This window comes from Oculina patagonica, chromosome 5 (assembly GCF_052425735.1).
Source record: "Oculina patagonica isolate OP01 chromosome 5, crgOcupat, whole genome shotgun sequence".
NCBI classification, from domain to species: Eukaryota; Metazoa; Cnidaria; class Anthozoa; order Scleractinia; family Oculinidae; genus Oculina; species Oculina patagonica.
In genome coordinates this window covers 10,641,642-10,667,586 of record NC_135762.1, presented here as the reverse complement: position 1 = coordinate 10,667,586, position 25,945 = coordinate 10,641,642, and the positions used below count along the sequence as shown (strand labels likewise).

Genomic DNA, 25,945 nt, shown 5'->3' with positions numbered 1-25,945 from the left:
TCGAGTTAACCCAGGTAGGTAAAGTGTTCAACCTCTTTTACTGCTTCCCCATTCAGGACAGCTTCGCTGGTTCTTCTATTCATCCTTAAATGTCTGGTCTTCTTGGTACTGGTCTTGAGGCCCAAGCTCCTTGTTGTCATTGCCAAGCTGTTGGTCTTTGCCTGCATGTCCTGGTATCGATGGAAGAGCAGCACAATATCGTCCGCATAGTCAAGATCTCCCAAGATACTACGTTAGCGTACATCTAAACCCTCGTCTTCTGTTTCTATTCATTTGCTTTATGATACAATTGAAACCCAGGATAAACAGAAATGGTGAAGGAATACTCTTCTTCGTGCATGAGTGCACATGATGCCTCAACCTGATAGCGCCAGTGGCTACGGACGACCGCTGTTCGTTTCAGGTGCCCCATGTCCATTCTTTGTCTCTCATTTCTCTTCCCACCATCCTTCTCCAAGCACCTTTTTACGCCGGTTGTCACTTTGAAGGTGTCTATCAGCACTGTTGCAGATCGCCTGGAACTTGCAGTCATTGTACAGCATGATAGTGCCTCAAGATCTTCTATAAGGAATTTTGGTGGTTGCTGTCAAATGTCTTCTCCAAATCGATGAAGTTGGCATACGGAGTGGTGTTTCATTCCTTACTTTGCTCAAGGAATTGCCTCAGGTTAAAAATGTGTTTAAAACATGAGCGTCCAGGGCGAAAACCTGCCTCTTTTTCTCTGATGCGCTCGTCCAGCGCAGTTGCCAGTCTTGTATGGATGATCTTGCTAAACACCTTCCTGGTAATAGGGGGCAATGTAATGCCATCCCAGTTGTTGCATTTAGTCACCTTCCTTAGGCAATTTGACAGGTAGTCCCATCTTCCACACCTCATGAATCTGCTCCCTTTTCCATCTCACTCTCTCTGAATATGTCCGTCAAGATGCGTGGTGTTGCCATTTTTTCTTCCTTGAGCATTTCTGCTGTCACCCCATCTGCTCCACCGGCATTTCCGCTCTTCATTGCCTTGATGGCTTCCTTCACTTCTCCGAGGACAGGTCGGGATCTGTGCAGATGACCAAATCCTATGCTGCCGGTAGAATTTCTGCCACTTGTGCACGTTCTGTCCTATTTAAAATACTTTCAACAAGTTCTTTTCATCGCGCAAGTTTCTCTGCAGCTTTTGAAATGACCTTGCCAGCTGCTTCTGAAAACGTTAGATTGAGATATATTATTTCAGTTTTTGGTTCTCTATTAACACGTACGTACTTTGATGGAGCTCATAAGACGCTGCGTGGAAAAATTAATGAGGGATGAATGGATTGATTTATTGATTTATTGAGTGAAGGGAGTGCGGGGCGAGGGTCATTCTCGTCCCCATAGCCCTTTCGTTTCTTTTAGCCGGCTGCGCCTTGGCACGAGAAAACGAAGGGCTCTAAGGACACAGGATTTCCAGTCCTAGAATCTAGGACTTCCGGTGCTTCATGTATGCAGTCATGACGTTTCAAAAGAATGTATGAGAGAGTCGTTCCGTTTTCGACTTCCGTTTAGGAATTCTTTGTTCCAAACAGCCAATCAAAAAAATTCGAATTAATTCAAAAATCTTATGTCTCCAGAGCCCTCCGTTTTCTCGTGCCAAGCCGGCTAAGAGAAATGAAAGGGCTATGGGGACGAGAATGGGCGAGGGTTTGAACGCCAGGAGGGATTGGAAAGAGACAGCCAAACCCCCTCTCGTACATGCATCCTTCTTGCGTTCGTGTTTTTCGTGGATATAAAAACGCTCGTCGGACAGTAAAAGGATGTGACAGGACATAAGGCTAAGACCACAATGGGCCGGAGACTATTTCTGCTTTGCAGTTAGCAAAAATGTTTACCAGTTAGCGTTCATTCCTACCTTTTCACATTGTTTCACATTTGCCTTAAAAGAAGACACATTTTTTCATAAATCGGGAAAACTGATTATGCATTATTGTGACGAGGAAAACACCTCATTTACGCCTGAATGCCCTCTTCTTTTCTCTTTTATCTCAATTTCTTGCGGTTTACAGAAAACGAACTCAAATTCGGACTACTTTAACCAGCTTTTAACTAGGTCGCTTGAAAGGATATGATATGTGGCCCAACATCACAGATGCGCACACTCTACAAACAGCTTTTCCGTATTTTGTATTTGGGTTATGGGTTCAGTGCCTATGTAACAGATAAAACGTTTTCATTCGACAATATTTCATCGTGTTAAAGAAAATGTTTTATAGGACTTTGCAACTGTTAAGTACCCTTTAGAAAAGACACCTAAAGATGTCGTGACATGGCCCGGCGACTGATTGCGTGACTAAACTTACTGTACTGTCCTTCAAAACAATTCGTGTGATGGTCACGAGATTTAGTACAAACGCTTACTTTGCCGGAATAAAAGGGAACTTGTAATAGAAAGCCAATTTAAAACTGTTCAAGAAGCGCCATGACAGAAGAACTGCAGCTGGACCTTTTTCATCTGAAGCGCTTGCAATGTTTCAACGATGCAGTGTTCGCCATAGTAGCGACAGTCTTAGTTCTTTTTTTTTTTTTTTTTTTTTTTTTTTTATTGCTCTTACTGATTCATCACACTCATTACAATACAATACTACAATTACTTAAAATTCTATCAAATAAAAAAAAATACTTTTTCCCTACCCTATTAATGCTCTCACCATAAAACTAAAAAAAATAACATCCCATTTCTAAGCTTCCCTTCAATTCACTAACTTCCACCACACAAAATATATCACCTCCTAACCCCCCTCTTAAAAAATTCTTTTTTTCACTTAACAACCCCCCTATTACTTTTTCGAGGGATCTTTCGTCTGTGCTTTCTCTTTTCTTCAGCCTTTCCCCCCTCATTTCTTTCTCTCTTCCCTAATTTTCCTCTTTCTCTTTTCTTCCTTTCGCTGATCAGAGCTAAGCCCTAAATTTTCTTCAACTTTCTCTTACATTCTCTCTCTTCTCCTCATTCTTTTCTTTTCTACCTCATTCCTCCTTGATCACTTCTGTTCCAACACTTATAAAATACTGACACCTCTCCTCTCTCGTCATTACACTTAATCCATTATACATCTCCCCGCCCCCTCGCGCCGCTCCCGTTCGCCTGGCGTCGGCCGGCTCGCTGTCGCGGTCCCTCCTCCGCCCGGTCCCCTCCCCTCCGGCGGGTCCCGTCCTCTCCGCTGTCTGGGCGCTTGGGCTGCGGGGTCGCTGGACGGTCTCGGTCGTCGGTCCTGGCCAGTCTCGTCGCTTTCGCGTCCTCCGTCCTGTCTCCTCTGTTTCGCTTCTTTTTTTGTGCTCGGGCTCTGCATTTCTCTTTCTCTTTCCTGGTGGTTGATGGGATCTGGGCTCTTGTTCGTTGAGTGTGGCGCTTTCGTGGGGCTTGGTGGTCTCTCTTGTCGGCCGTTCGTCTTCGGCATTTTTTTTCGACTGTGCTGTTCGTTTGGGACGAGCACTCCACTGCTTGATTCGACCGTGACTATGATCATTTCTCCACGCCATTGGAATTTCCAATCACTAGGATTCGTGTACTTGGTTCTGAGAACGTATGTCACTTCTGTTTTTGCAGTCTTAGTTCTGCCAATAAGGAAACTCGAGGAGGGAGCTGAAATTTCCAGCCTGGCAGAACAGCTCAGCGACAAATGGCCTCGCTTGATTATCTATCTCATCGGATTTCTTGTGATCTGCGCCGTGTGGGAATCGCATGTTCTACGCTTTCGAATCTTGTCGCGAGTGGATGATGTGCTGGTCTGGTTCAACCTTGCATCATTGCTGTTCACTTCATTTCTCCCGTTCACCTGCGCCCTCGAGGGCACGTTCACCGAGAAGTATCTGTCCATGATGCTACTCTGTGGAAATCTACTCGTGCTTGAAATTTTGGAAGTCATGATGATAGTGTATGCCTTTCATCAACCACATCTGCTTGATCCCGAGTTTGAGAATCTTTCCAAACAAGAAATAAAACAAAGAATGAAGCTCATGCTGGTGAAGAAAGCCGTCAATCCTATCCTCTATATTCTAGCTGGTGCACTCAGCCTGGCAAAGATCCAGCTCGCTCTATTTGTCGTGGCCATTGTCGTGATCTCGCCTTGCATCAATCGACTTGTGGGAGTCATTTATGGCAAGTGGAAGCGCGTGCATCTAACAGGATCGCAGTTTGATCGCATGTTCGGAAATTTCATCGACAAGGAGAGAGTGGAGTTCTTCAGCGATGGCCTCTTTGCGATTGTTTCTACGCTGTTAATCTTGGATATTACAGCCGAAAATTTCCCCACGAAAGCGGAAGTTGATCATAACGGTATTGAAAAAGCGTTGCTGTACATGGAGCCGGAAATGTTCACTTACGGAGCTACGTTCGTGGTGGTGGCGCTCTTGTGGTTCACGCACCATTCTTTATTCCACTACATCGAGAAGCTCAATCAAGTCATGTTGGTCTGTAACAACATCTCCTTGGCTTTCGTGGGTCTGTCACCCTTGATCAACGTCACGCTAAACCGCTACGCAGGTCACGGCAAACCAGACAGCCGTCTTGCGGTGCAATTGGGAGCGATCATAGTCTTCATGGCCAGTATCACTCAAGGAATAGTGTTCATAATCGCGCTTTGCAAAGGTCCTAATTACCTGGAATCGCGCGCGGATCCTCGCGTGTCGTCTCGGGCAAACTCGTATCTCGCGTTGAAGCTGGCGATATTCCCGCTGATGACCTTCCTGATGTACATTGCAGCCACACTGAGCCCAGGCCCCTCACAATCAGATGCTGTGTACCACATAGCCGCTGGATTCACTCCTGTTGTAACCATGATATTCATCCTGATGAAGCTTGTGTTCTCTTGCTGCCGGGACCGCTGTCGCTGCAGACAGCAGGCGCGTAAGATATTCATCCTGATGAGGCTTGTGTTCTTCTGCTGCTGGGACCGCTGTCGCTGCAGACAGCAGGCACCAAGTAGCCATGAGTTCGAGCCTGTAGTAGACGCCATTGTTTAAAATGAGTGAAAAGAGGCTACTTGAACCATGAAGTCATGCTGTCAACATGCAAGTTTATCTTACCAGTTCCTTATGGCACAAGTTGGGAGAAATTTAAAAATGATTCAATTTGCGTCGTTTCACACGTGGAGCTTTTAATTCAAGAATACTTTGGCATACTGTTAAGTAAACTTCAGATCCGTGGACACTTTGACTGCTCTTTTGCGTTTTGATCAGCGAACATTAGTGAGTTTTTTAGGTAAGATGTAATAGCTTGAGCTAGGAAAGGAGTCAAGAATGGTCCCTCGTAATGTCGCAGTGCTCGCAAAATTTTAGTGGGTGCTCGTTTGCTCGTGCTCGCACATTTTTACAAGTGCTCGCATGCTCGGTTTTTAGTAGAGGTAGGTTTTTGAAAAGTGCTCATTGCTCGCAAGGCTAATTTTTGTCAATGCTCGTGCTCGCAAAGAAAAACGCTGTGCTCGCATGCTCGCAAAGACCATTCGATACCCCTTAGGAACATGACATTTTTTGAAATTTTATCAAAGTTTTTTGTGTTTGAATTCTTTGCCCTTGGCGATGTTAGGATTTCAAGTTTGCTCATTCTTTCTAATGTCACAAATAACTGGTATAATTTCCATTTTGCAAAATCCTCCACTAATGTATAAAGAGCTTCGTTTGAAGCGATAGAAAAATGTCGCGAAATTGCTCATCATTGTAAAGTATTGTGTTTAGTTGAAACAAGCCCATTTACGCGCGATTTCGCGGGCGAGACAACTCGCCTCACTCGCCACGCGCGACAAGACGATTCTTTCTCGCGGAATTTCGTCTATTATTAAACAGCGCAGCATAAATCACACTGACTACAAAATTTTAACTTTCAAACAATTGTTTATTGAAGACTTTTTCATTTTCATAATAATATCTCAAATAAATCTTACTTTGGCTGGCATCTAGAATTCTTGATAGAAGGTATATCACTCTTGTGCAAACTCGATAGAATAAATATCGAATTTCTTTTGAATGTCCTTTAGAAAAAGGAGCTAAATATTTGACTTTGAAAATAATTCATTAAAAACCTTAGCTAATCTTCCTTTAACTATAAATATTGAAAAATACGTTTAGGGTATTGCAAAACGTCGCTGTACAATTGCACAGTATCTACACGAGTAATAGAATTTATACATTATACATATTATTTGTCTTTTTGATTTACTTTAACGGAAAACGTTTGAACGGAATACCATGGGTGAGTTAATTACATCTTTCAGAGTTTGCCGAGCTTTGAAAGAGTTATTTACAAGAAAACTTTACAATGCTGGAGTGGAACTATTTGCATGTAACTTATTGCTTGAAAGATAAACATAAAGAAGACCACTTTCAATAACACATTTGTCAGCGGTTTCTGTGTGAAATTGACATTCAAACGAGGCTTTCCAATCTACCTCGTTTGCAGGTCACTTTGCACAGGTTCTTATTTGTTGATCAAAGGGCGCTTTTCCAATGACATTTTGCTGCTTTTTGATTGGCCAAGAAACACGCGCACCCTCTTCAAGCCAACCTAAAAGCAAAGCCCATTCTTAGGGGCCATTATAGCCACTTGGCAAAACGCTTTACCCCGTTCGCTTTCATAATTCGCTGTGACCTAGCCATTGGAAACTGCTCCCTTGATCAATCTTATGAAACAAAGTGGCTCCATTATAAATTTAAACAAGAAGCTCCGTGACAAAAGGGATAGCACTTCCCATATCAAATCTTTCTGAAGTGAAGAGCAAGTTTGTGTCCTTTCAGTCAAGACGCTTTGTCCTGTAATCTAAACGTTCTTTAAACTCTCACGAAAGCAAAATATACCATTAACAAATCTAACGTACAAATGGTTTAACTGAAAACTATTTGCAAAAACGAAACTAGTCTTTTCAGTAACGGTCGAAGGAAAAGCGCCTGTCGTTTGTCAGTTGTTTACGCTTTGGTAATTGAATGACAACTAAGCTGGAGAATGACCAGGCCGTGTTACCCCTTGTATCGGAACTTCTTTTTTCAAGTCACAAGTCTGAATAAGATGCAACTCTGTCTATTTACACACCAAATGAGCTTGTAAGAATCACTAAGTTCTGTTGCCTGTCACACAATGTTTCTTCCTCATAAAACGTGTTTGCGTGACGAGGCAATAGAACGTAAGCAAAAGATGCTTCATTTTGTTGTTGTGGTTGTTGCAGCACGTTTGTTCCGGCGTCGATAAATAGTGATCAAAAGGAACCTTCATTCTTTTCCATTGGCATTGCCGTGGAATATTGTTCTACGTCCGTTAAAAGGATCTGTTATATTTTATTATCCCCACTTTAATATCTTGTTGAATTTCCTCCGATCCCAAATGATACTTTAAACGTTGCTGCATTCGGTAAATGAAGTACGTAGCATTATTCTAATAGTCCGCATACAAAATCTCCTTCCTGGTCTCCATACACTTCTTATAGTACCAGTTAGGAGAATTCAGCTATTTATATTACGACAATTTTTTTGGAGATCATTTGCTAAATTCCCATAACCTGTATCCTATATTATGCACTGATTTGATGAAGAGAAATAAGATACTGATAACTTTTGAGAATACGGAAAACCGCGTAAGTTTGATTTATACTTAAGTGGCAATAGTAAGAAACTTTTGTTTTATGAATATATTTTGCTGGAAAACATAAATTCTAAAAACGCTTTTTGCAACCATTAAGGATACCGTGCTGTGATTAAACGGCAAAATTTACGTGGGCGAATCTGTAGTTTGTCCATCCTCCGACACCCTGGGGCAGTTAGTCGGGGCAAAACGAAGTAAACTCGGCAGAAGTCGTAACAGCGAAAGTTTGAAAACTTTCGCCGCTTCGAATTTTTCCGGGATAACTTCGTTTCGCTCCGACCAACTGCCCCTGGGTCTCCGGGGATGTAGTTCGTTAGGTATATTGAATTTCAGTAGAATTTCGTATAGTCCGTCTCCGTTAAAGACAAACATTGACTCCGAGACAAAACGTGATGTCTTCCCCAACTAACATGAATTGCAGTACAGGTATTTCTAAGCAAAACTATCGCAAAGTTTCGCGTGCTGTTTGAACAAGTCGTAGGGGCTGGCTCGGCTCTTCTGGTCAAATTTTCTTATAAGAATGACTGGAGACAAGTCAATTGTAGAGAAAAGAGGAGACTGGTGCGAGTTAAAAAGGTTTGCAAAGGGCATTCTCGTCCCCAGAGCCCCCTGTCCCTCTTAGCCAGCGGGGGCCTTTGCACTAGAAACAGGTGGCTCTGAGGCCACATAATTTGATTGGCTAGATTTTAACAAAATTAAATCAACCGTTTTAACGGGATTTTCAAACGGTTGATTTGATTGACTACATTTCAAATTTCCTCTGTTTAAGTCTAGCCAATCAAATTTTGTGTCCTCAGAGCCACCTGTTCGTTGTGCAAAGGCCCACCGGCTTAGAAGGACAGGCGGCTCTGGGATGAGAATGACCAAACGGGTGGGGATGTTTTTAAAAGGCGAAGGCAGGGGGTTGGGGAAGGGGGAAGTTTCTACTCGCCTCTCGACATAACTGCGAATCAAGTGATATTCGCAAAAGAACTACCTATACTGCAGATTATTGAGTTTTTCTTTCAAACCTTTCTTTATAGTTAACTATTGGAAGTATTAATTTCCGCGTAAAAATAGCCAGCGTAACACAAAAAAACTTTTCTTTGACTCCCAACATGCATGCGCTTGGCGCGAGTTTTTCACGCGAGGTCTCTCTCGTGTGTCACGCGGGCTATTTTTCAGCGTTTTCTTAGAATGCTAACAACTTTCTAACTATCTATAGTTACGTTAGTGCTGTTTTTACGTCAGAGAGGCAGACAGGATTTCACTGAAGGCGCCTTCGAAGCAGTTCTTCAGATCACGATACGACACCACTAACACAGACTGTTCATCACGTGACACGAGACACACTTTCTCTGACGAACCTGCCTCCAGCTAGAAAGTGAAACAACAAAGAACAAGAGTAGATTATAATCACTGGCTAGACTGAGACTGAGGTTGTTGAGAACACGATATTTAGAACGATTTCATCACATAGAAACTGGTTTGAAAACTGAAAGAATCCCGGAACGGAAAAATACCACATGAAACTGAGTACTGCTCGATAGCTTTCATTTGAATAGTCACACACTAGGGCTTTATCCGGAATAAAACAGAACCACCTTGTACTAAAGGAATAAAAAAACTTTCTCCTCGTGCATTGTTGAGTTACATAAGCACTTGGGAATTTTTAAGAACACGAGAGAAGTGCGTAGGGAAGCACGAGGCGCAGCCGACTGCTTCTCGCACTTCTCGAGGAATGAAAGAGGAATTAAAAAAAAGTTTCGTAATGTGCTACAGTGCAGTGTTCATCGAAACAGGTTTTTAAATAAGGGCAACAAATAGGGGGCTTACAATCGGAGGTATTTTTTTGTCGGTTATAGGCCTACAACCGGGGCCCGGGGCTTATAAGCGGGGGGGGGGGGGAGGGGGAGGGGGAGGGAGACTTATTACCGGGATTTTACGGTACTCAACTACCAAATCATTAATCATTAATCAACTCATTTAAATGACTGACCTTGTTCAGGCAAGCAACAATATGAGCTAAGTCTACCCACGGTGCTCCATTCTCCGTCACTTGATGGAACAGATAGTCCCTAAACAACTTCAACAGATATCGGTCACCAGTCTCCGACCAACTTGGATCCATGCTGAACCTGCGAAGAATTGGGAACGAGTCGGGAGTCAGAAGAGAAGCGAAGAGGTTGAGGCACAAAATATAAATAAAACTCATAAAAGTTAATTTACAACAGTTAACGGTAGAATCGGGAGGACCCGTTCGTTAAATAGCAGTGTGCACTTAAATAAGTGTTAAAGTTATACTGAAATTAGTAAAACAAAAAGGCTTAGCTACTCTGGTCGTTCGTTGATCGTTCCCATCTTGCAGATGATTCTAAAAAGGCGGCCATTCTCCATTTCCTAAACGAAAGAAAAAGCAAAAATTAGTTGTTGTTTGCCTTGCACAACTTGTATGGATTAAAACTTGTATGTTTATTGAAAATAATATACTTGTTTATATGGAGTAACACAGATGCAAATGACAACAATTTCCGAAGCTAGTCCGAAGAAACCATAACAGCCCTAATGGTTTCCGAGGATCACCCGACTATTCCGAAGATTGCTCGAAGACATCCGAAATTTACCAAAGATCACCCGAAGATTGCGGAATATGTTTCTCAGAAGCGCCTGTGCAACAGAACATCCAGGGTAATGTATTACCTTGGCCAGCTCTCCCTCTAGATACATCACACTTGACTTGTGCCGCGTCCAGCTGCGTGTAGAACCTGGCTCCAATCATCGGCATGATGTCATTCACACTCTTCATGTGAGATGGAAGAGGACTGCTGAGAAGATAGCTAATAACACGACAAAAGATTCGTCAAAACGGCACAAGAAAAAGAAAACAGTTTGCAAAGACCCAAAGATAATGATTATGGGAAATAAACGCTTCATGAAATTAACGCGAACCCTCAAAGTTAGCGTAAATTCTGGGGTAGCTTGGGGATTGACTAATCGTTTGCCAGCAGAACCCAGTGGCTTTCTTGTTCGCCATTTTCAAACACAGAATATCGATAAAACTGATGTACTGATAATTTTGTTTAACAATTCTCCGCCTCAGTGCCGCGCTAGCTTCGCTGCTATATCGATTGATAGTACGTGTAAGTCCCTGTGTCACCGATCAGATTGCATGGTTTCGAATAGTCAGTCACTGGGTTTTAATTTTTTCTATTTTTTAAAAATTTTAGCGGTTAAAATATGTAGTCTTTTTAAAAATAATCTTACACAGCTGATTTAAGTAATTACATTTCAAACGTAAATCCTGTTCGGAACCTAGTGGCTCGACCGGAAGACGCCTAATACTCTGGATAGGTTCCCATAACAACAGACGGCTATGAGTATTGCCTCTCCCCCTAGACGAATTTTTTATTATTATTATTATTATTATTATTATTATTATTATTATTATTAAATCTTTTAACTTTTGCAACTTAGGAGAATAAAATTCGTGAGGTCACCGAGTTGAAAGATTGACCCGTCCTTAATTTCCTTTATTCGAAAGAAAATTTCCCTTCAATTCGCGTTGATTTTCCAGATCCTTATTACCCAAATTATGAATATCAACTAGGCAAAGGAAAAAGCTACAACGATGTCTGAGGGTTACAAAATAAAGGTATACAACTTACATAATAAGATTTTTCAGATCTGACGAGTAGTTCATAGCCATGTACTCTAACGACTGCTGAATGTGTTCTCGCTGAACAGCTTGAAGAGAATAACACGCCAAGGCAAGGACCAGCTTACCCAGAGAAGTAAGATCTTCTTGCTACATGAAAGCGGTCGAAAAACAAAGTGAGAAATTTCAAGAACGAGATAACTAGACAGCGTTAAGATGTTATAGCGGTTTCCACTGCAAACGTTATGGGCTAATCAGAACTGGAAGCAGCAATATGTAACCCGCGTTACGCGCGGGAAATTTGCGCGGGAAAACATGTAAGCCAAGTAGCGATGGTTTTGCCTTTGTTCCTGATTGGTTAGAAAAAAAACCAGCACGCTTGCTCTAATTGGTTAGAGCTGACGCACGCGTTTTTTTTAACCAATTACAGAGCGCGGTAAACGAAAAACCAAAGCAAATACGGGTACATGATTACTTTGATGAATTGAAAACTGTTGCAGTCTAAGATTAAAATAGGTAATTCTTGGGAATAGATAATTTTTGTATCCTTACGGTTGAGCTGGAATTTGCCACATTCCAGGCAGATGTAAGGAAATCTAAAGCTGCTTTAATGATACTCATTGGCAAAAGCCTTCAATTCAACCTATGGAATAGAAAACTGATCTATCAAACTGAAAATAACCGTAAATATCCTTCTACCATCTAGTCGATTTACCTGAAAATGTGGAATCATAGCATTTGGACTATTACTGGCGTCGAAACTGAGAACATCAAAGATGCCACAGCCATTTATTCTAAGCCTGTGAATAAAACCACAAAACTTTACAGTGAGGAATTGTCGCGCCAATGGCGTACATGTTAATCACTTCTCTCGTCTTTGGCACTTAGCTGCTTTTATTTTGCTACAAACTGAACGAGAAAACTGCCAGCTTCGCCTTAGCACACTTGTCTCCTATGTCTTAATTCTATCGTTAACTAGGCAGGGCCATAACAAGACCTTTGCCATAGACGAGGCAAGATCTTGATAGTCGGTTCTGGAGGCATGCCCTCCAGAACATTTTGAAAGCGAGAAGCTCTGAATCTCTTTTTCATGAGGTATTTCTCGAGAAAAATAAATCTTGATCAACTTGGGATTATTTTCCCAACAAAACAGATTTCGTTTTTAATTTTGGGTAAAAATTTAGACGAGGCACTTCCTGCCTCTTGCTAGTTACGGCCCTGCTAAGTTGTGCATAACTGTTTCTATATGTTGCACTTATTTTAACTTAAAAAAAAAAACGTATTTCTCCCGCCGACATCAATACAATGAGTATTTTCTGTTACTTCTGGACAAAAATTATGTGATTGATAACTAGTGGAACACGAAAACAGGAGCAATATATGTAGTGAATACATACTAGTATGCAACGCCTTCCCCTCCTTTCGTTCACCGCCTTGGCGAGTGTGTTCGCAGTCCCTGTTCCGGAGGTGTGCTTCCGCCCGCTCCATCATCGGATTCGCGCGCACGGGAGGGGGATCCGTCGATTCACGGCTTCCTGTATTCTGTGGCTGTATTTCTTGGCATGGTAAAAAGAGAGAATCTACCGCGTTTCCTGGCATGTGTACAAAGTGCCAAGATCGCTAAACTCGGCTCCAGGGCCCGGACACTGTTTAACTCAAAAAGCTGATAATGGCAGCAAAAACGAGCATTTTCCATTAAGCATTTTCGAAAATAAACTTCACCATGAGATAAGCATGTTCAAAACTTAAAATTTGGCAAATAAAAAAAGATACGAAAAAAAAAACTACTTCAACATTAACTCACCTTGAATTACCAATTAATAAAATCTTTGAAGGATCGATGACTCTGCAGGCCAAGCCAGCAGCATGCACCGTCCTCAGCGCTGAGGACAACTGAATAATGTAACTCCAGATGAGTCTTTCCGGCATTGGACTGCGCTGCCCGCCGGGTCTGTGCCTGTTAGGGACTCCGCCGGCACGGGGATTCGATGGAAACAATAACGTGCCATCAGGGTTCACACCGAGAGTGGAATCAGGACCCGAGAAGTGCCTCATAAGAAGCGTTTCTGCTCCAGGATGGTAGTCGTAAACAAAGACTAGTGCTGCAAAATGAAAAGCAAGAGAAACACTATCATTACATTTTAATGATAAAATTCGAAAGATGTAGATGTGATGAAAGGAGCATCAATGCGCATTGCTACATGTACATTTTGTATTATAGTTGTAGATTAAATTTTCTTTTTCTCACAGGTTTAAATTTGGTGTCAGTTACTGGCAATAATAATACCTTTAATAAATGAAAATAATACTCAGAGAATTATTTTCATTTATTACAGCTATTATTATTGCTAGCAACCAACTCAAAACATAGGAGAAACTCTTGTGCTCTACCAAGAAAAACAAGAATCTTAAAAGGAAAGCAAGAAAAAATTCACTTACAGTTATCTCCAAATGCTTTCGTTGTGAAAACCTCTCTTAGACTGACGAGGTTTGAGTGACTGATTTTTTTCCACTGATCAACAAGAAACATGGATTTGGTATTAACAAGTCGAAAAGCTGGAAAACAAAAAAAATAAATACACGTTAAGACCTACAGTAAAAAAAATTAATTGACTGACTGACTGACCAAGCTGGTTTGTTGGTCTTCCTCTGTCCCAGGGATAGTTTACTTACCGTGTATTCTTCTAAGTATGTAGAAAAGTCCGTCTTTAGAATTTGTGGCTTTGTAACAAGTTGTCATGTAACCAAATGTCCTTTGCCCCTTAAAAAGCAAGAAATAAACACTTCTTTAGCAGTTGGGTGAAAAGCTTGTTAGCTAGCAATAATAGGAAAGGAAATGTGTGAACTTCACTACGTTTGGATTGAAATTCAATAACATTTAATTTCAAGTTTTTAAAAATTGATTTTTTAAAAAAGAATTCCATGCAAATGCTTATTGTTAAGATGGCATGACCACTTTTATACATACACTATAAACTGGTAGGTATCTCTTTCGATCAAGGTCCCTACTAACTTAGAGAGGTGTCTGTCTTATTGGGAGTTAAGTTACTGCAAAATGACTAAGAAACGGCAGGGACGCAACCAACGCCAGGTGTCCATCTTAAGAGGTGTCCATCTGATTATAGAGGTGTCCAATAAGAAAGAGTTGATGTAAAAATACCTGATCTGTTGGCGTGTCCAGTTGCTCTATTGGACACAGACTGTGAAAGCTGTCTACTTCTTGTGGCACAGCTAGGAAAGTGAATGAAGACAAAATCAACAAATGGCAATGCAGCAAATGTAGTTTTTTACACTTTTTATACTATCCATGCCCTTCTCTCAAAACCCTTGCTGGGGATTTGCAAAGCATTACATGAAATGCTTTAATTAATGCAGTGGCAGTTCCAGAGGTAAGCAGGGGAGCAGGGATAGCACAGTGGTGAGAACGCCCGCTTCCCACCAATGTGGCCTGGATTTGATTCCCCAACCCAGCATCATATGTGGGTTGAGTTTGTTGTTGGTTCTCGTCCTTGCTCCGAGGGTTTTTCTGCAGGTTCTTAGGTTTTCCTCCCTTCACAAAAACCAGCACTTCTAAATTCCAATTCGATCGGAAATCCAAGGGCCACAGGTTTGCCAGTCGAAATACTGTTATGTGCAACCCTTATAAAACAAAGTTGATTGATTGATTGATTGATTGATTTAGAGGAGCTCACAGGGAGAGGGGTGGAGGTAGGGAGTGTAAAGTATGGAGTGTGAAGCAAAGCACTTCTGGAAAAATGGGACTGGCAGTGCAAAATCTGGGCGAAAGATGTCAGATTTCATACTGCCGTTTTGCCCACAAGTGCTTTATTTTGCTTCATGATTGATGAACTAAAAAAAGGGAGGGACTGTCAAAGTCGACAAAGGGAGCACAGTGAAGATGACTCCTTTCTCGCTTGAAAAAAGGGATGCAGAGTGAAAGAGGCCATTTATTGCTAGACAGTAGGGACTGTTGGGAAATGAAAAATCTCAACACTTTGTATCTATTCTTACTCTGATTATCTGGATCCAGCTGTGCCATACTAAGAGTATGTTGGTGAATAAGTTCCTAGGAAAAGAGAGAGGAATACTAAGCAATTGATTATATTAACAACTTAAAGTCAAGAATAAAATACTCACAAAAAACTCATTGTTAGTAAAAATCATTACTGTAAACTGTACTAACCTGTCGAATCTGGGCAGACATTGAGAACGCATTGTTTCTTGTCTGGCTGCTGTGTAGATGAGCAAGGTGAGAGGGTTCTGATATGTATGCCTGGTACGATGGAAACAGCTGAAAAAGACAAAATTGATTAAAATATATAAACATCAATTAAACTTACATAAATAATTAAAAGCAACCTCAGTATAGTATTCATAGTTAACATGCACTTAAGCTGATTTAGTGCAGTACTTTACAAGGCTACTGAAAAGAAAGCTGGCATACAGTTCAAGTCAGGAGGCGCAGTGGTCTAATGTTCAGTGCGCTAGACTCCAAATTGAATGGTCCTGGCCAGGGTCATTATGTTGTGTTCTTGGGTAAGACTTTATACTCTTTACCTGTAGTGCCTCTCTACACACAGGAGTATTCTATGGGTGCTAGCAAATTCTGGGGCAATCTTACATAATGCAGGCAGGAGAGTAACCTGCAATGGACTAGCATTCCATCCAGGGGGTGTAACAATACTCCTAGCCGCTTCATGCAACAGAAACTGAAGTTAAGGGCCAAAAGATATACAGTACAGGTATTTACAGTATGAGCCAGTTGAGCTTAAAAGGCTTTACTTTATAGTGGAAGTCTTTGGAGGAGATGAAATTCACACATGTATTCTGCAAAGTACATTATAATACATGTAAAGTAAAGTGGTGGGTGCTACTCATGGGTGTTATTGTTCTGTTGACTCTTATTTTCAAAAGTTGGTAAATAATATGATACTACCATTTGCGTTCATCCATGAAACGTGATGAATTTAACGCAAAGTTTTACTGTCGAAACCTCAACGGTTTTGTCTGTTATGTGTCACTTTTGACCAATGAAATGTTTGCGGTCAGGTCGCAAAAGTGACAAGATTTTCAATGCTTGATTCAATTGTCTGAAGTGTAAAAAAAGTAAAAAAAGTGAAACTTTGCGCCAAATTCGTCACGCTTCATGAATGAACGCAACTTGTTGTATAGTTAGCAATTAAGGAAGATAGGCACAAATATTAAGATGTCTATTTGCAGATTCTCACCACAGCAGGCTGTTGTTGTGCTTGTTGAGTGTAAAAGTATGTTGTTCCACCAATAGATTCCATCTGCTGAGGAGCAGGGGCCTGGGCTTGACTGTGAATTGGGGCCTGGGGCAGAGTCTGATTCTAGAAGTGTGTCAAAACATTCAACATAATGAGTGTGTTGATAAGCACATGCAGAAAGACAATTTATTACCAACTGATGCTTAGCTGCCAAGAAAAAAGGCCTTAGTTTAAAAAGTAGAGACCATACATGTACGTGTAATAAATACGGAAAGACTAGCCAACCACATTAATTTCTTTATCATATTCACAGACTCCAGCTGAAGACGAAAGTTTGTAAATCTAGCATTAACATGGGCATTAGTTTTGTACTCAATTATTCTAACATTTCCTTCCACTTTTTTTACTTACTTATTCCATGTACTTGTTATGTGGCTAACTGAAATTTAGGCAAGGTTAAACTCGAGACAATAATTTGCTGGCCAGCAGTTGCTCTCCTGGACTTGGGATGGTCTTAGGGTTTTTATTTTGTTTTTATTTAATGATAATTAACAGCTCTCCCGTGGAGGTCAAGCCATTTTACTTGCGTTGCCTTTCAAGGAAGTGCTTCCAATCGCCTTTCGTTCCCACCCTCCCTTCCCCATAGGATGGTAAGTATCAGTAAGTATTTAGTATTGCCTTCCATTGAGTTTTTTCTCTCAGTGTAACAGTGCCTGGTGGTTGCCACTTAATGGGTTGTCATGGTTACCATTCGCGCTTGCTTGGGGCTCTTACACAGACTCAGGCACCAACCCCACAATCATCTAGGGCAATGAATTCAACTTACCAATGATGAATAGAATAAACATCAAGAAAAAGTTTCACTTCGCAATAAATAACTTACCGCAGCAGATGGCAGAAATTCAAATGCTTGTGATGTGACTGGGTTGTGTTGTGGCTTTGGAGATCCAAGGGATGGTTTAATAGGAGAATGTAGAGGAGATACAGGCCCACCTGGTGCTAGGGATGACGCAAAGGCCTTCTTTGAAGGCGACAGTGGCGAGGGGTGTCCACCAAGAGATCCTGGAGGCATCTGAAAATAGAAAACAGAGGAACCCTTAGATTGACATCTGGAAAAAATACGACAAGATTCCTCAAGTGCCAAGGAACATGAAGCTTGGAAATCAGTAGTTAAATGCACAATTTGGTTTTTAGCATGTCTTTAATTTGTAAGTCATCGTATTGAAAAATTGTATTGTCGGCCATCACGATAAAATAAAAACTATTGGAATGTTACACAAACATATGGAATAATATCTATGGTTGCCAAATATTGGGTCTCTGAACCTGCATACACTGTAACAACAATAAACTAAACAAAACAAGCTTGACAGTTCTGAACCTAGTTGGATTTCCAAATAGACGCCCCCCCCCCCCCCCAAGGCTGCTGCCTAACGGGCGCCCGGTCGCCAGGGGCGCCTAAGCTACGAGCGCGGGCGACTAAATTTTTGTTCAAGGAGCACGCATGGGCGCCTAAACATTGATCTTCCACTCCCATCTTTTGACTTTAATTTCCTTGTAACCTTGTTTTATTGGCATAAAAAATCCCATTTAAAACAAAAACTTCTTCATTTTAAAATGGAAACGCTAAAATTGTTCGCATTTAGCATATCAAGTACGTAACATGTCTTTCCCAAATTCAGCAACTTCGAAAACCATTCGTTTACAAGTGTTTAGGACTGGGCCTAACTTCCAAATATGGAATAATGGTATTATTTTCTGGTTTACGTTTCGTTTGCTTCGTTGACGTTTCGGAGAAGTTTCGAAGTGAATCAAAGTGAATCTGAAGAAATATTTACGGATACGAAAATGAAATCAATCTGTTTGCTACTGCAGTCATGAATCAGGTCTGAAATAATTTTAATCTGCAAAAGCTTGATATAAAAACCTTTCCGACAGGCTTAAACTTACGTAAAACAGCATGCCAAATATCGTGATGTGTACAAACTTACGTGGCGTGTTTAACATGTAAGTTTAGCTTAATCTATGAAGCATGGAACGCTTAACTCTAGTAGGAACATAAAATGTATGCCTCTTTCTTTTCATGGGACATTTCATATCTGCTGCCGCTTTTTTGTGGACTAAGGTTGTTATTTTCAACGAGCTGTTTCATGTTTTCGCGTTTGTATTAAATGAGGAGCATTTTCGAGCATATTTGATCCGTGACTAGCAAATTTTTGTGCTGGAAACCTCAGTGCTTTTGCTTGCTCAGATGTTCAGTTTGAATAAAATGGATTGCTTTTGTTACTACATTAATTTTATAAACAACTTATTTGATGAGTTAAGTAATTTGAATTGTTTTCACAACTTAATTTTTCTGTTCTATTTTTGTCAACTGGTTATCATGTAACAAAGATAAGATCATAACTTAATTAAAGTGTTTACACAGGTGTTTTTGACTTCTTATTACCTTTTTCTAAACCTAGGGAAAATTGACCTGCTTAATTATTGCTTCTTTTTTAACGTTGGTTACTAAAATATTAATTGAACTGGATTTTCCTGCTTCATGTTCATTGATTTTTTACGTAAAAAAACTAATGAAAGTACATGAAATGCACTCAGACTGGCACTGGCTTAACAAATGAATTAACCCCAACCTCGGGAAAAGCCCTGGGAACGAGGTTGAATTAACCCTTCACGCTCTCAACTAAATACATGTCAGTTTTCATTGTTGGTTTATTTCTCCCAGCCCAGCTAGTGGTTTAACCCACAGAGGGGAGAGAGATATATATTGCTGATATTGATGACTTATCCAACTTCTTTCCTCTGGGTCTCTGAGGTTGCTGCAGAGTAAAAAACAGTTTTATGGGGAGGCTCTGCCCAGGGTACCCTTACCCTTTCATCTACTCTTCCTGCAAACTCATTCCAAGGATCTTATGAACAAGGTTACCATTTTGGTATGTGAAAGCGACCCTTACCCTTTTAGAAACCATATGCCCCCCTCATGAAGATGACACCCCTTTCACATACCAACAGAAGGAATACTACATTTTTCTTATTTTTCACTTGAATAATAACACCTTAAAATACTTAAATGACTTGATCATTTGGTGGGTCTGTTCAAGCATTACAAAGGGTTCTTTTAAGAACTAAAAACCAGTTTTCCCTCCCCTTTTGTATACTACAACTCATGTAATACCTACCCTTTTATATACCTGGAGCCTGAAAAAGGTATCCCTGTTGGGCGGAGCCTCCCCGTATAGTCCACTATAGGAAGTACCCCCCTAGGGGACTTTCGGGTATATTATAGCAATAATGTTGGGGGAAGGTTCAATCCCTGGGCCCCTCTCCTAGGCCACATAGTTGACCACATATTTGCCTAAGTAACCCCCCCCCCCTCGATTTGTTTTCGGCAACTTAAGCCGGGCTCCTAACATAATGGCTTGGGCTCCTAAATTTTGATGTCAGGAGCCCAAATGGCTCCTTAAAAATTTCCTTAGGCAGCAGCCTTGCCCCCCCCCCCCCTTAGAATATCTTTTTGTCAATAAGCGCCCCTATTCCAATAAGCGCCCCCATTCTTATAAACTCCCTTATTCTAATAAGCACCCCTATTTTGGATAACTGCCCCTACTGAAGTCATCAACATCGAATAGATAAACTTATGAACATTCACTGTACTGTAGATGTATATATTTACTGCTAAAAAAACCAATCCTTTTAAAAGTAAGTGAACTTTCAACAATTTGTTACTGTTACAGTTTCTGTTATTGTTAGTTTTTTTTAAATATTTATTTAAGTTTTGTTTTGAACATTTGATCATTTTTCAAAAAATTAAATAAGTGCCCTGTCCCGAGTAAGCACCCTATCTTGAATAAGCGCCCTCCCTTGAGGTGCCAAATTATGTAAATAAGCGCCCCAGGCACTAAATCGAATCATTACGGTAAGCCGATTCGAGATAAGCATGAATTTTGATTTCAGTTTTGTAGATTTTCATTGAGGTTTCTCGCTGATATTTCTTTGTCCTTCAGTGTTGACTTTGACTAAAATTAAATTTTACATTTAACATTGTCAGAGAAAGGGCATGAGTCAACATTTATCGGTTGAGTTATCTCATGCAATTTGTTGCTACTTAAGTCAATAAAAGGCATGTACAGTAACTTGGGAAACAACATGTTATTCTAAAAATTGTCCCCAAACTTCCCTTGTACCTTACTCAACTGATAATAATAATCATAGTATATACACATCTCAGAATTACATTATTATCCGAGATTTTGGATTCTTACTCTGAGATGGCTGTTTTTTAAGGAAGAGGGGGGTTAATTTCTTAAAGTTACTGCATTTTTTCCTGAGCAGAGCCACTCTATGCATACCTTATTTGTTGATATTGATAACTGCGCCATGTTACTGACATAATTATCAGGCACGTTGGTGTTTCCCAATGTGTTATTCTTAAAGCCTCCACCTCTGAGCCCCTTTGTACCAAGAGGGCCATTATTCATGGGTGGACCATTATTCATAGGAGGACCGTTATTAATAGGTGGTCCATTAGGAGCTGTGGGGAACACTGGTGTGGATGAGCTCCTGTGAAATGAGTTCACACTCTTTGGAGCTCCAAGATTGAAGTTCTTGTCTCCAGCTAGTATGAAAAAAAATACATGTAGTTAGAGAAAACGCTGTAATATGAGCTACTTGAATGAGCGGTAGGGCCAGGCAAGAAAATATTTGACTCAGGGTCATTGTTTATGCACCGCGAATTAACCAAGAGCAAAATATTTTCCCATCCAGTCCAACCTAGCTCAGTCAATAACTGTTTTTTCATACCACTTGTTTAGAATTGTGCATGCAGGGCTGCAAATAACAGCCCAATCCCAAGTGTGGTCAGACATGATGTCCTGACAATTTTTTTTAAGGAAAATCATTTTACGGCAACAATGAATTAAATTAAACCTTTTGTTTTTAATGATGTCCGACCAAAATTTTGTTTTGTCCGACCATGATGGTGTCTTAGTAGGACATATGTCATTTCAAGTGAAAAAAATTATTTGCAGCCCTTGCATGCTAAATGAATTGTTGATGTGTGAAGGGCCAGTTGCTTTTCCAGACCAGTTCATGTCATACATGTGCACCCCGATGAGCATAAGCACAAAACTGTTTTTTAATTACATTTAATTCGCCCTGATTTGCATAAACTTTGCTTCCATTTTCCCACTCAAAATTGATTGTATTTGCCAATTAATTAAAAACATAAGGCTCTTTACAACTCTAGACATTTTACAATTTTATATCTAAGCCATATACATGACTTGCTCTTGTCCATAACCAAGCTGACCCAGTACAATTTTCACCAAATAACTTAAAATTGCTCAATAAAATGTAAATAAGTTATGTTGTTATTACAGCTCTTTCATGTAGTCTGTCAAAAATTTATTTGCACACCGTTTTAGGAGACAATTTTATTCAGATTGTCCCATTCCTTGTTTTGGAATTTACATGTATGTATACTATCATTCATCATCATGTACATACAGCAAAACCCTCTTGAACTGAGCTTCTGTAAAATAATAAACGTATAACATTTACATTCTTGGCTTTTCTCCTAAACAACCAGCTGCAAATACTGGGATTTAAGCGGTTGTTTAATTCCTTGTTGACCTGCCATTTCTTTATAACTCTTGTCTATATATCCCATAGCTCTCTGTCTGTCTGTTTGATTTATTTTTAATAGTCATCTTGAAGGCAGTGAATGCTCTTAAATTTGAATTTGCAAAACTTGATCCAATATTGGTTTTGTTGTCGAAACTACAGTAACTCCAAATTTAAAATTTATGGTTTACTCTTAATGATTTCATCTAATAACCTTGCTAAATAAAGTAAAAATATATATGCATTAAAAGACGTACTAATATATGCACAGAAAAACAGCAATAACTTTCGATCGTTTGTTTATATATCATATTCCTACCCGTTCGACCATCGTTGGAAGAAGGCTTCGCATGAACAAACTGACATTGATCGCCATAAAAACAGTATCCATTCGCATTATAATAACGACATAACATGGGCCTCGAAGGTCTGTAACCTGTCGCCGAGTTAGAATGATTCATACTAGGCGATCGGCGCGTTTTCAGGAAATAATTCGTTGCTAAAACATCGTAAATAAACGACCTTCAAATCGCCGCCGCCATTTTTGCTTTCGTCTTGCGTTACTCGCAGAAACGTGTGCGCACGCACGCTTGGTACCAGTCTTCCTCAGTAAGTCATTCGTTCTCTTTTTTCCGCAAAATGTGGTTGGAGATACCGTAATGATTCGTTAGCGCCCTCCTTTTGCGCCCCCTTCCGTGCGCCCCCCTTCAATGTGTTTTTGTCTGCGCCCCTTTCCAGCGCCCCCTTCTACAGCGCCCTCTTCTTTGTGCCCCTATTCTATCGCCCCCTATTGTGGATACGGCCCCTAGTGGTCATCTCTTAGTATCGCATAACTTTTTGTTGCATGCGGCCTCCTCTGCCTATTGGCTCTGAGCGGGGCCCACACCTCGTTCCGGCTGCTCTCCCTCTTCAGCCACATGGCGGTCGTTTGGATTCCCTTTATGGTGGACAGTCTCGGCCCAAGTTATGTGAGTGTGTGTCCAGCAGTGCATTTTGTTGCATGCGGCCTCACTACTGGCCTATTCGGCTCTGGCGGGGTCGACCCACGACCTTTGCGTTGCCGTGCTCTCTCCACTGCTTCAGCCACATGGGCGGTCGTTGGATTCCCTTATGGTGGACATGTCTCGGCCCGTTGTGATTGATGTGTGTCCAGCAGTGCATGATTTTTGATTGCATGCGCCATGACATTTACCTCCGTCATGTTTTCTGCTTCATTCTGTGCTGACTTCACTTTGCTGCTGTTCAGTTCTGTGTTGTTCTTGTCTTTTGCATTTGGTTTTCTCTGCGCCCTGTCCCTGCGCCCTGTCTCGTGCGCCCTCTCTGGTCAAGTTAGCCCCCGGGCGCTAAATCGATCACGGTAGGGAGGGGGTGGGCAAAACAACACCTTCAATCAATGCACTGATTTGTCACGTTTATGGATCAGCACATATACTGGCCAGTGAGCAAGCTCAATTCAATGTGGAAGTAAATCTACGTTATCAGTTCTAGTTGTGTTGGTGTCTCGCAATGCAAAGTTAATATAACTTTCAGGTACAGGTGATCATCCTTGCTGTATTGTTTGTTATGTAGTGTTGTATACCTTATTCTTACTTATTTTTCGCGCGTACTTAATTTCGCGAAAACTCGAGGGTCGAATTTCGCGAGTATTAATTTTCGCGATTGCAAGAAAAATTAGGGAAAAATTGTATTAAATTTCGCTATTTTGTCAGTGTTTTATGGATCACTCGTCAAAGACTACGGAACCACCGTGAAATACAGAAAGATCTGGCTCAATGTAACTACAAGGAGCCTGCAAAGACTGCAAACGGAAACTTTTCGAAACTTTAGTGACTATACTAAAGAGGTTTTGAACCAATGTACAAGCTCGAAACAGTATCAGAGGAAGGGTGCTAGTCAAAAACAAGACGAAAAGATATTTTTAAAGGAAGATATCATCGTTGCAGTTCCAATGTTAAGGAAGCAATTTTCGCGTGTTTAAATTTCGCGCGATGCTTTTTTCGCGCGTACTAAATTTCGCGGTACTCACGAAAATTAGTAAGAATACGATATTTATACAAATGTGAATGTCGTGACAGAGCTCCTTTATTTATTTGTTTAATCGCATCCGGACATCGAGGTCAGAGGCCGGGATCAATCTTTTTGGTTGGCTGCTAAAAATAAAATGAAAAAGCTATTATCTTTTCACGGTTTATAGTTTCTAGGCATCTCAAACACAATAGATAGACCAGGTGTGTTTCGTTCGATTTCATTATCATTTTGCATTCTGCGCACAGCAGCAGTTTCCGATGGAGTCTATCTTACAAAACCTCAAAGAACGTGTTACTTGTTCGATTTGTCAGGGTACATTCACCAATCCGAAGACCATAGCTTGTCTTCATACCTTCTGCGGTGAGTGCTTAGAGAAACACGCATTAGCCAGCCAAAGAGAAGGAAAATTTCCATGCCCGGAGTGTCAGGAAGACATTGACGTCCCTGAAGGAAATCGTTTCGATGAATTGCCGATCAGTTCTCTTCACAACAATTTGTTGGGCCTCTTCGCTGTCCAACAATGGGATAAAGGAAGCGAAATCACCTGTGGTAATTGCAAAAAGAACAGCGCCGAGAGCTACTGCTTTGGTTGCGAAAGATTCATGTGCCCTGTTTGTCTAAACGCACACGAGCGATTCAGAAGTTTTGCGTTTGAAGGACACAAAGTCACGCCGATAAAGGAGTTTCAGGCAGACGACTACGAGGCCTTGTTGAAGCGGAATTCCTTTTGCACTCAGCAGAACCACGACAAGCAGATAATGAAGTTTTACTGCATTGAATGTGAAGTTTGCATTTGTCAAATTTGCATTGTCACGAATCACAAGGATCATAATATTGAATCACTTGACAAAGCGGCGGAAGGCGCCAAAGCCAGCATCATGGCCGGGGTTGAGCTGTTGGAAGAAAAGAAAAAAGGTTACAATGATCTGATTCGTCAACTCGAGGAAGCAGCGGCCGAGCTGGACGCGAACACCGAAGCTGCCATGCTTGAAGTTTCCCGAGCAGCCGATGAAATGGTCGCGAAGGTTCGTGAACGCGAGCGGGAAGCCATTGCGAGCCTTGAAGCCCTCGATAATACGCAAGGCAAAGTGAACGCTGCTAGGAAACCGCGGAGTCCTTGATTTTGTAACAGCGATCTTTATGCATGCATTAGTCAGTATTGCATGTAAATTAAAAGGACTATGTCACGCAATTTTAGGCAATTTTGGCACTGACCAACTGGTCATAGATTTATAGAAATATCACAATTATAGAAATATGTCGGCCCGACTATTTTCAAGTTTATCTAAATTTGAAAGTGTCATTTACAATGCTAGAAAATAATCCTTGTTTGTTATGTGGCCGTGATTTTGCCAATGCAAGACTTGTGCTCTGCCAATTTGAATCTTAGATAAATACATAGAACTGACCTAAACAACCCCTTCTAGTGGAAAGTGAAAGTTGTTTTTGACTATTCCCAGTAAAACCAGGATGGAAATCTACTTTGCAGAAGGACTAGCTCGAGCTTTGTGAAGTCACTCATTTTAAAAATATTAGTTATGCTTATATTTATAATTTATGACATTATACGTAAAGTTATGCCTCTTATTAGTTTATGCATTTTATTGATAGGGTTCAGTAGACTGCTAGTCAGTCGCGTCGAGCGAGCGAAAACAAGCAAATCACGCGATATGACGAATCCAACAGGAACTCTGAAGCGCTTAGCTCTCCAATTCTAAACAACGCTTGACTGCTCTCATCAAGAGTGACCATAAGAGACCATATAAAAAGGCCGACGAGTTTTCCCTCGGGCATAGCCTGTTCCGGTCTGTTCCAGGTGTTCAATGAGTTGTGGAGTAGCACG

General features: G+C 41.0%; 3 protein-coding genes across 3 annotated transcripts; 2 read left to right on the top strand and 1 right to left on the bottom strand.

Moving 5' to 3' along the window:
• Nucleotides 1–2,393: 2,393 nt before the first annotated feature.
• On the top strand, nucleotides 2,394–5,847 carry LOC144654993 (endosomal/lysosomal proton channel TMEM175-like). The gene is made up of 3 exons (XM_078515219.1): nucleotides 2,394–2,532; nucleotides 3,520–3,526; nucleotides 3,568–5,847. Exons 1-3 carry the CDS (start codon nucleotides 2,443–2,445, stop codon nucleotides 4,980–4,982), a joined length of 1,512 nt encoding a protein of 503 aa, XP_078371345.1. The 5' UTR covers nucleotides 2,394–2,442; the 3' UTR covers nucleotides 4,983–5,847.
• Nucleotides 5,848–8,102: 2,255 nt separating this feature from the next.
• On the bottom strand, nucleotides 8,103–22,628 carry LOC144655363 (PAN2-PAN3 deadenylation complex subunit pan3-like). The gene is given in 17 exon segments (XM_078515601.1): nucleotides 8,103–8,943; nucleotides 9,566–9,704; nucleotides 9,902–9,966; nucleotides 10,267–10,284; nucleotides 10,286–10,403; nucleotides 11,232–11,371; nucleotides 11,937–12,021; nucleotides 13,026–13,323; nucleotides 13,661–13,777; nucleotides 13,895–13,982; nucleotides 14,382–14,452; nucleotides 15,233–15,287; nucleotides 15,405–15,512; nucleotides 16,450–16,572; nucleotides 17,333–17,521; nucleotides 20,802–21,067; nucleotides 22,394–22,628. Coding segments are annotated over 17 exon segments (2,157 nt in total). The 5' UTR covers nucleotides 22,536–22,628; the 3' UTR covers nucleotides 8,103–8,808.
• Nucleotides 22,629–24,147: 1,519 nt separating this feature from the next.
• Nucleotides 24,148–25,623, top strand: LOC144655362 (protein meiotic P26-like). The gene has a single exon (XM_078515600.1). It carries the CDS (start codon nucleotides 24,360–24,362, stop codon nucleotides 25,221–25,223), a length of 864 nt encoding a protein of 287 aa, XP_078371726.1. The 5' UTR covers nucleotides 24,148–24,359; the 3' UTR covers nucleotides 25,224–25,623.
• The last annotated feature ends 322 nt before the right edge of the window (nucleotides 25,624–25,945 follow it).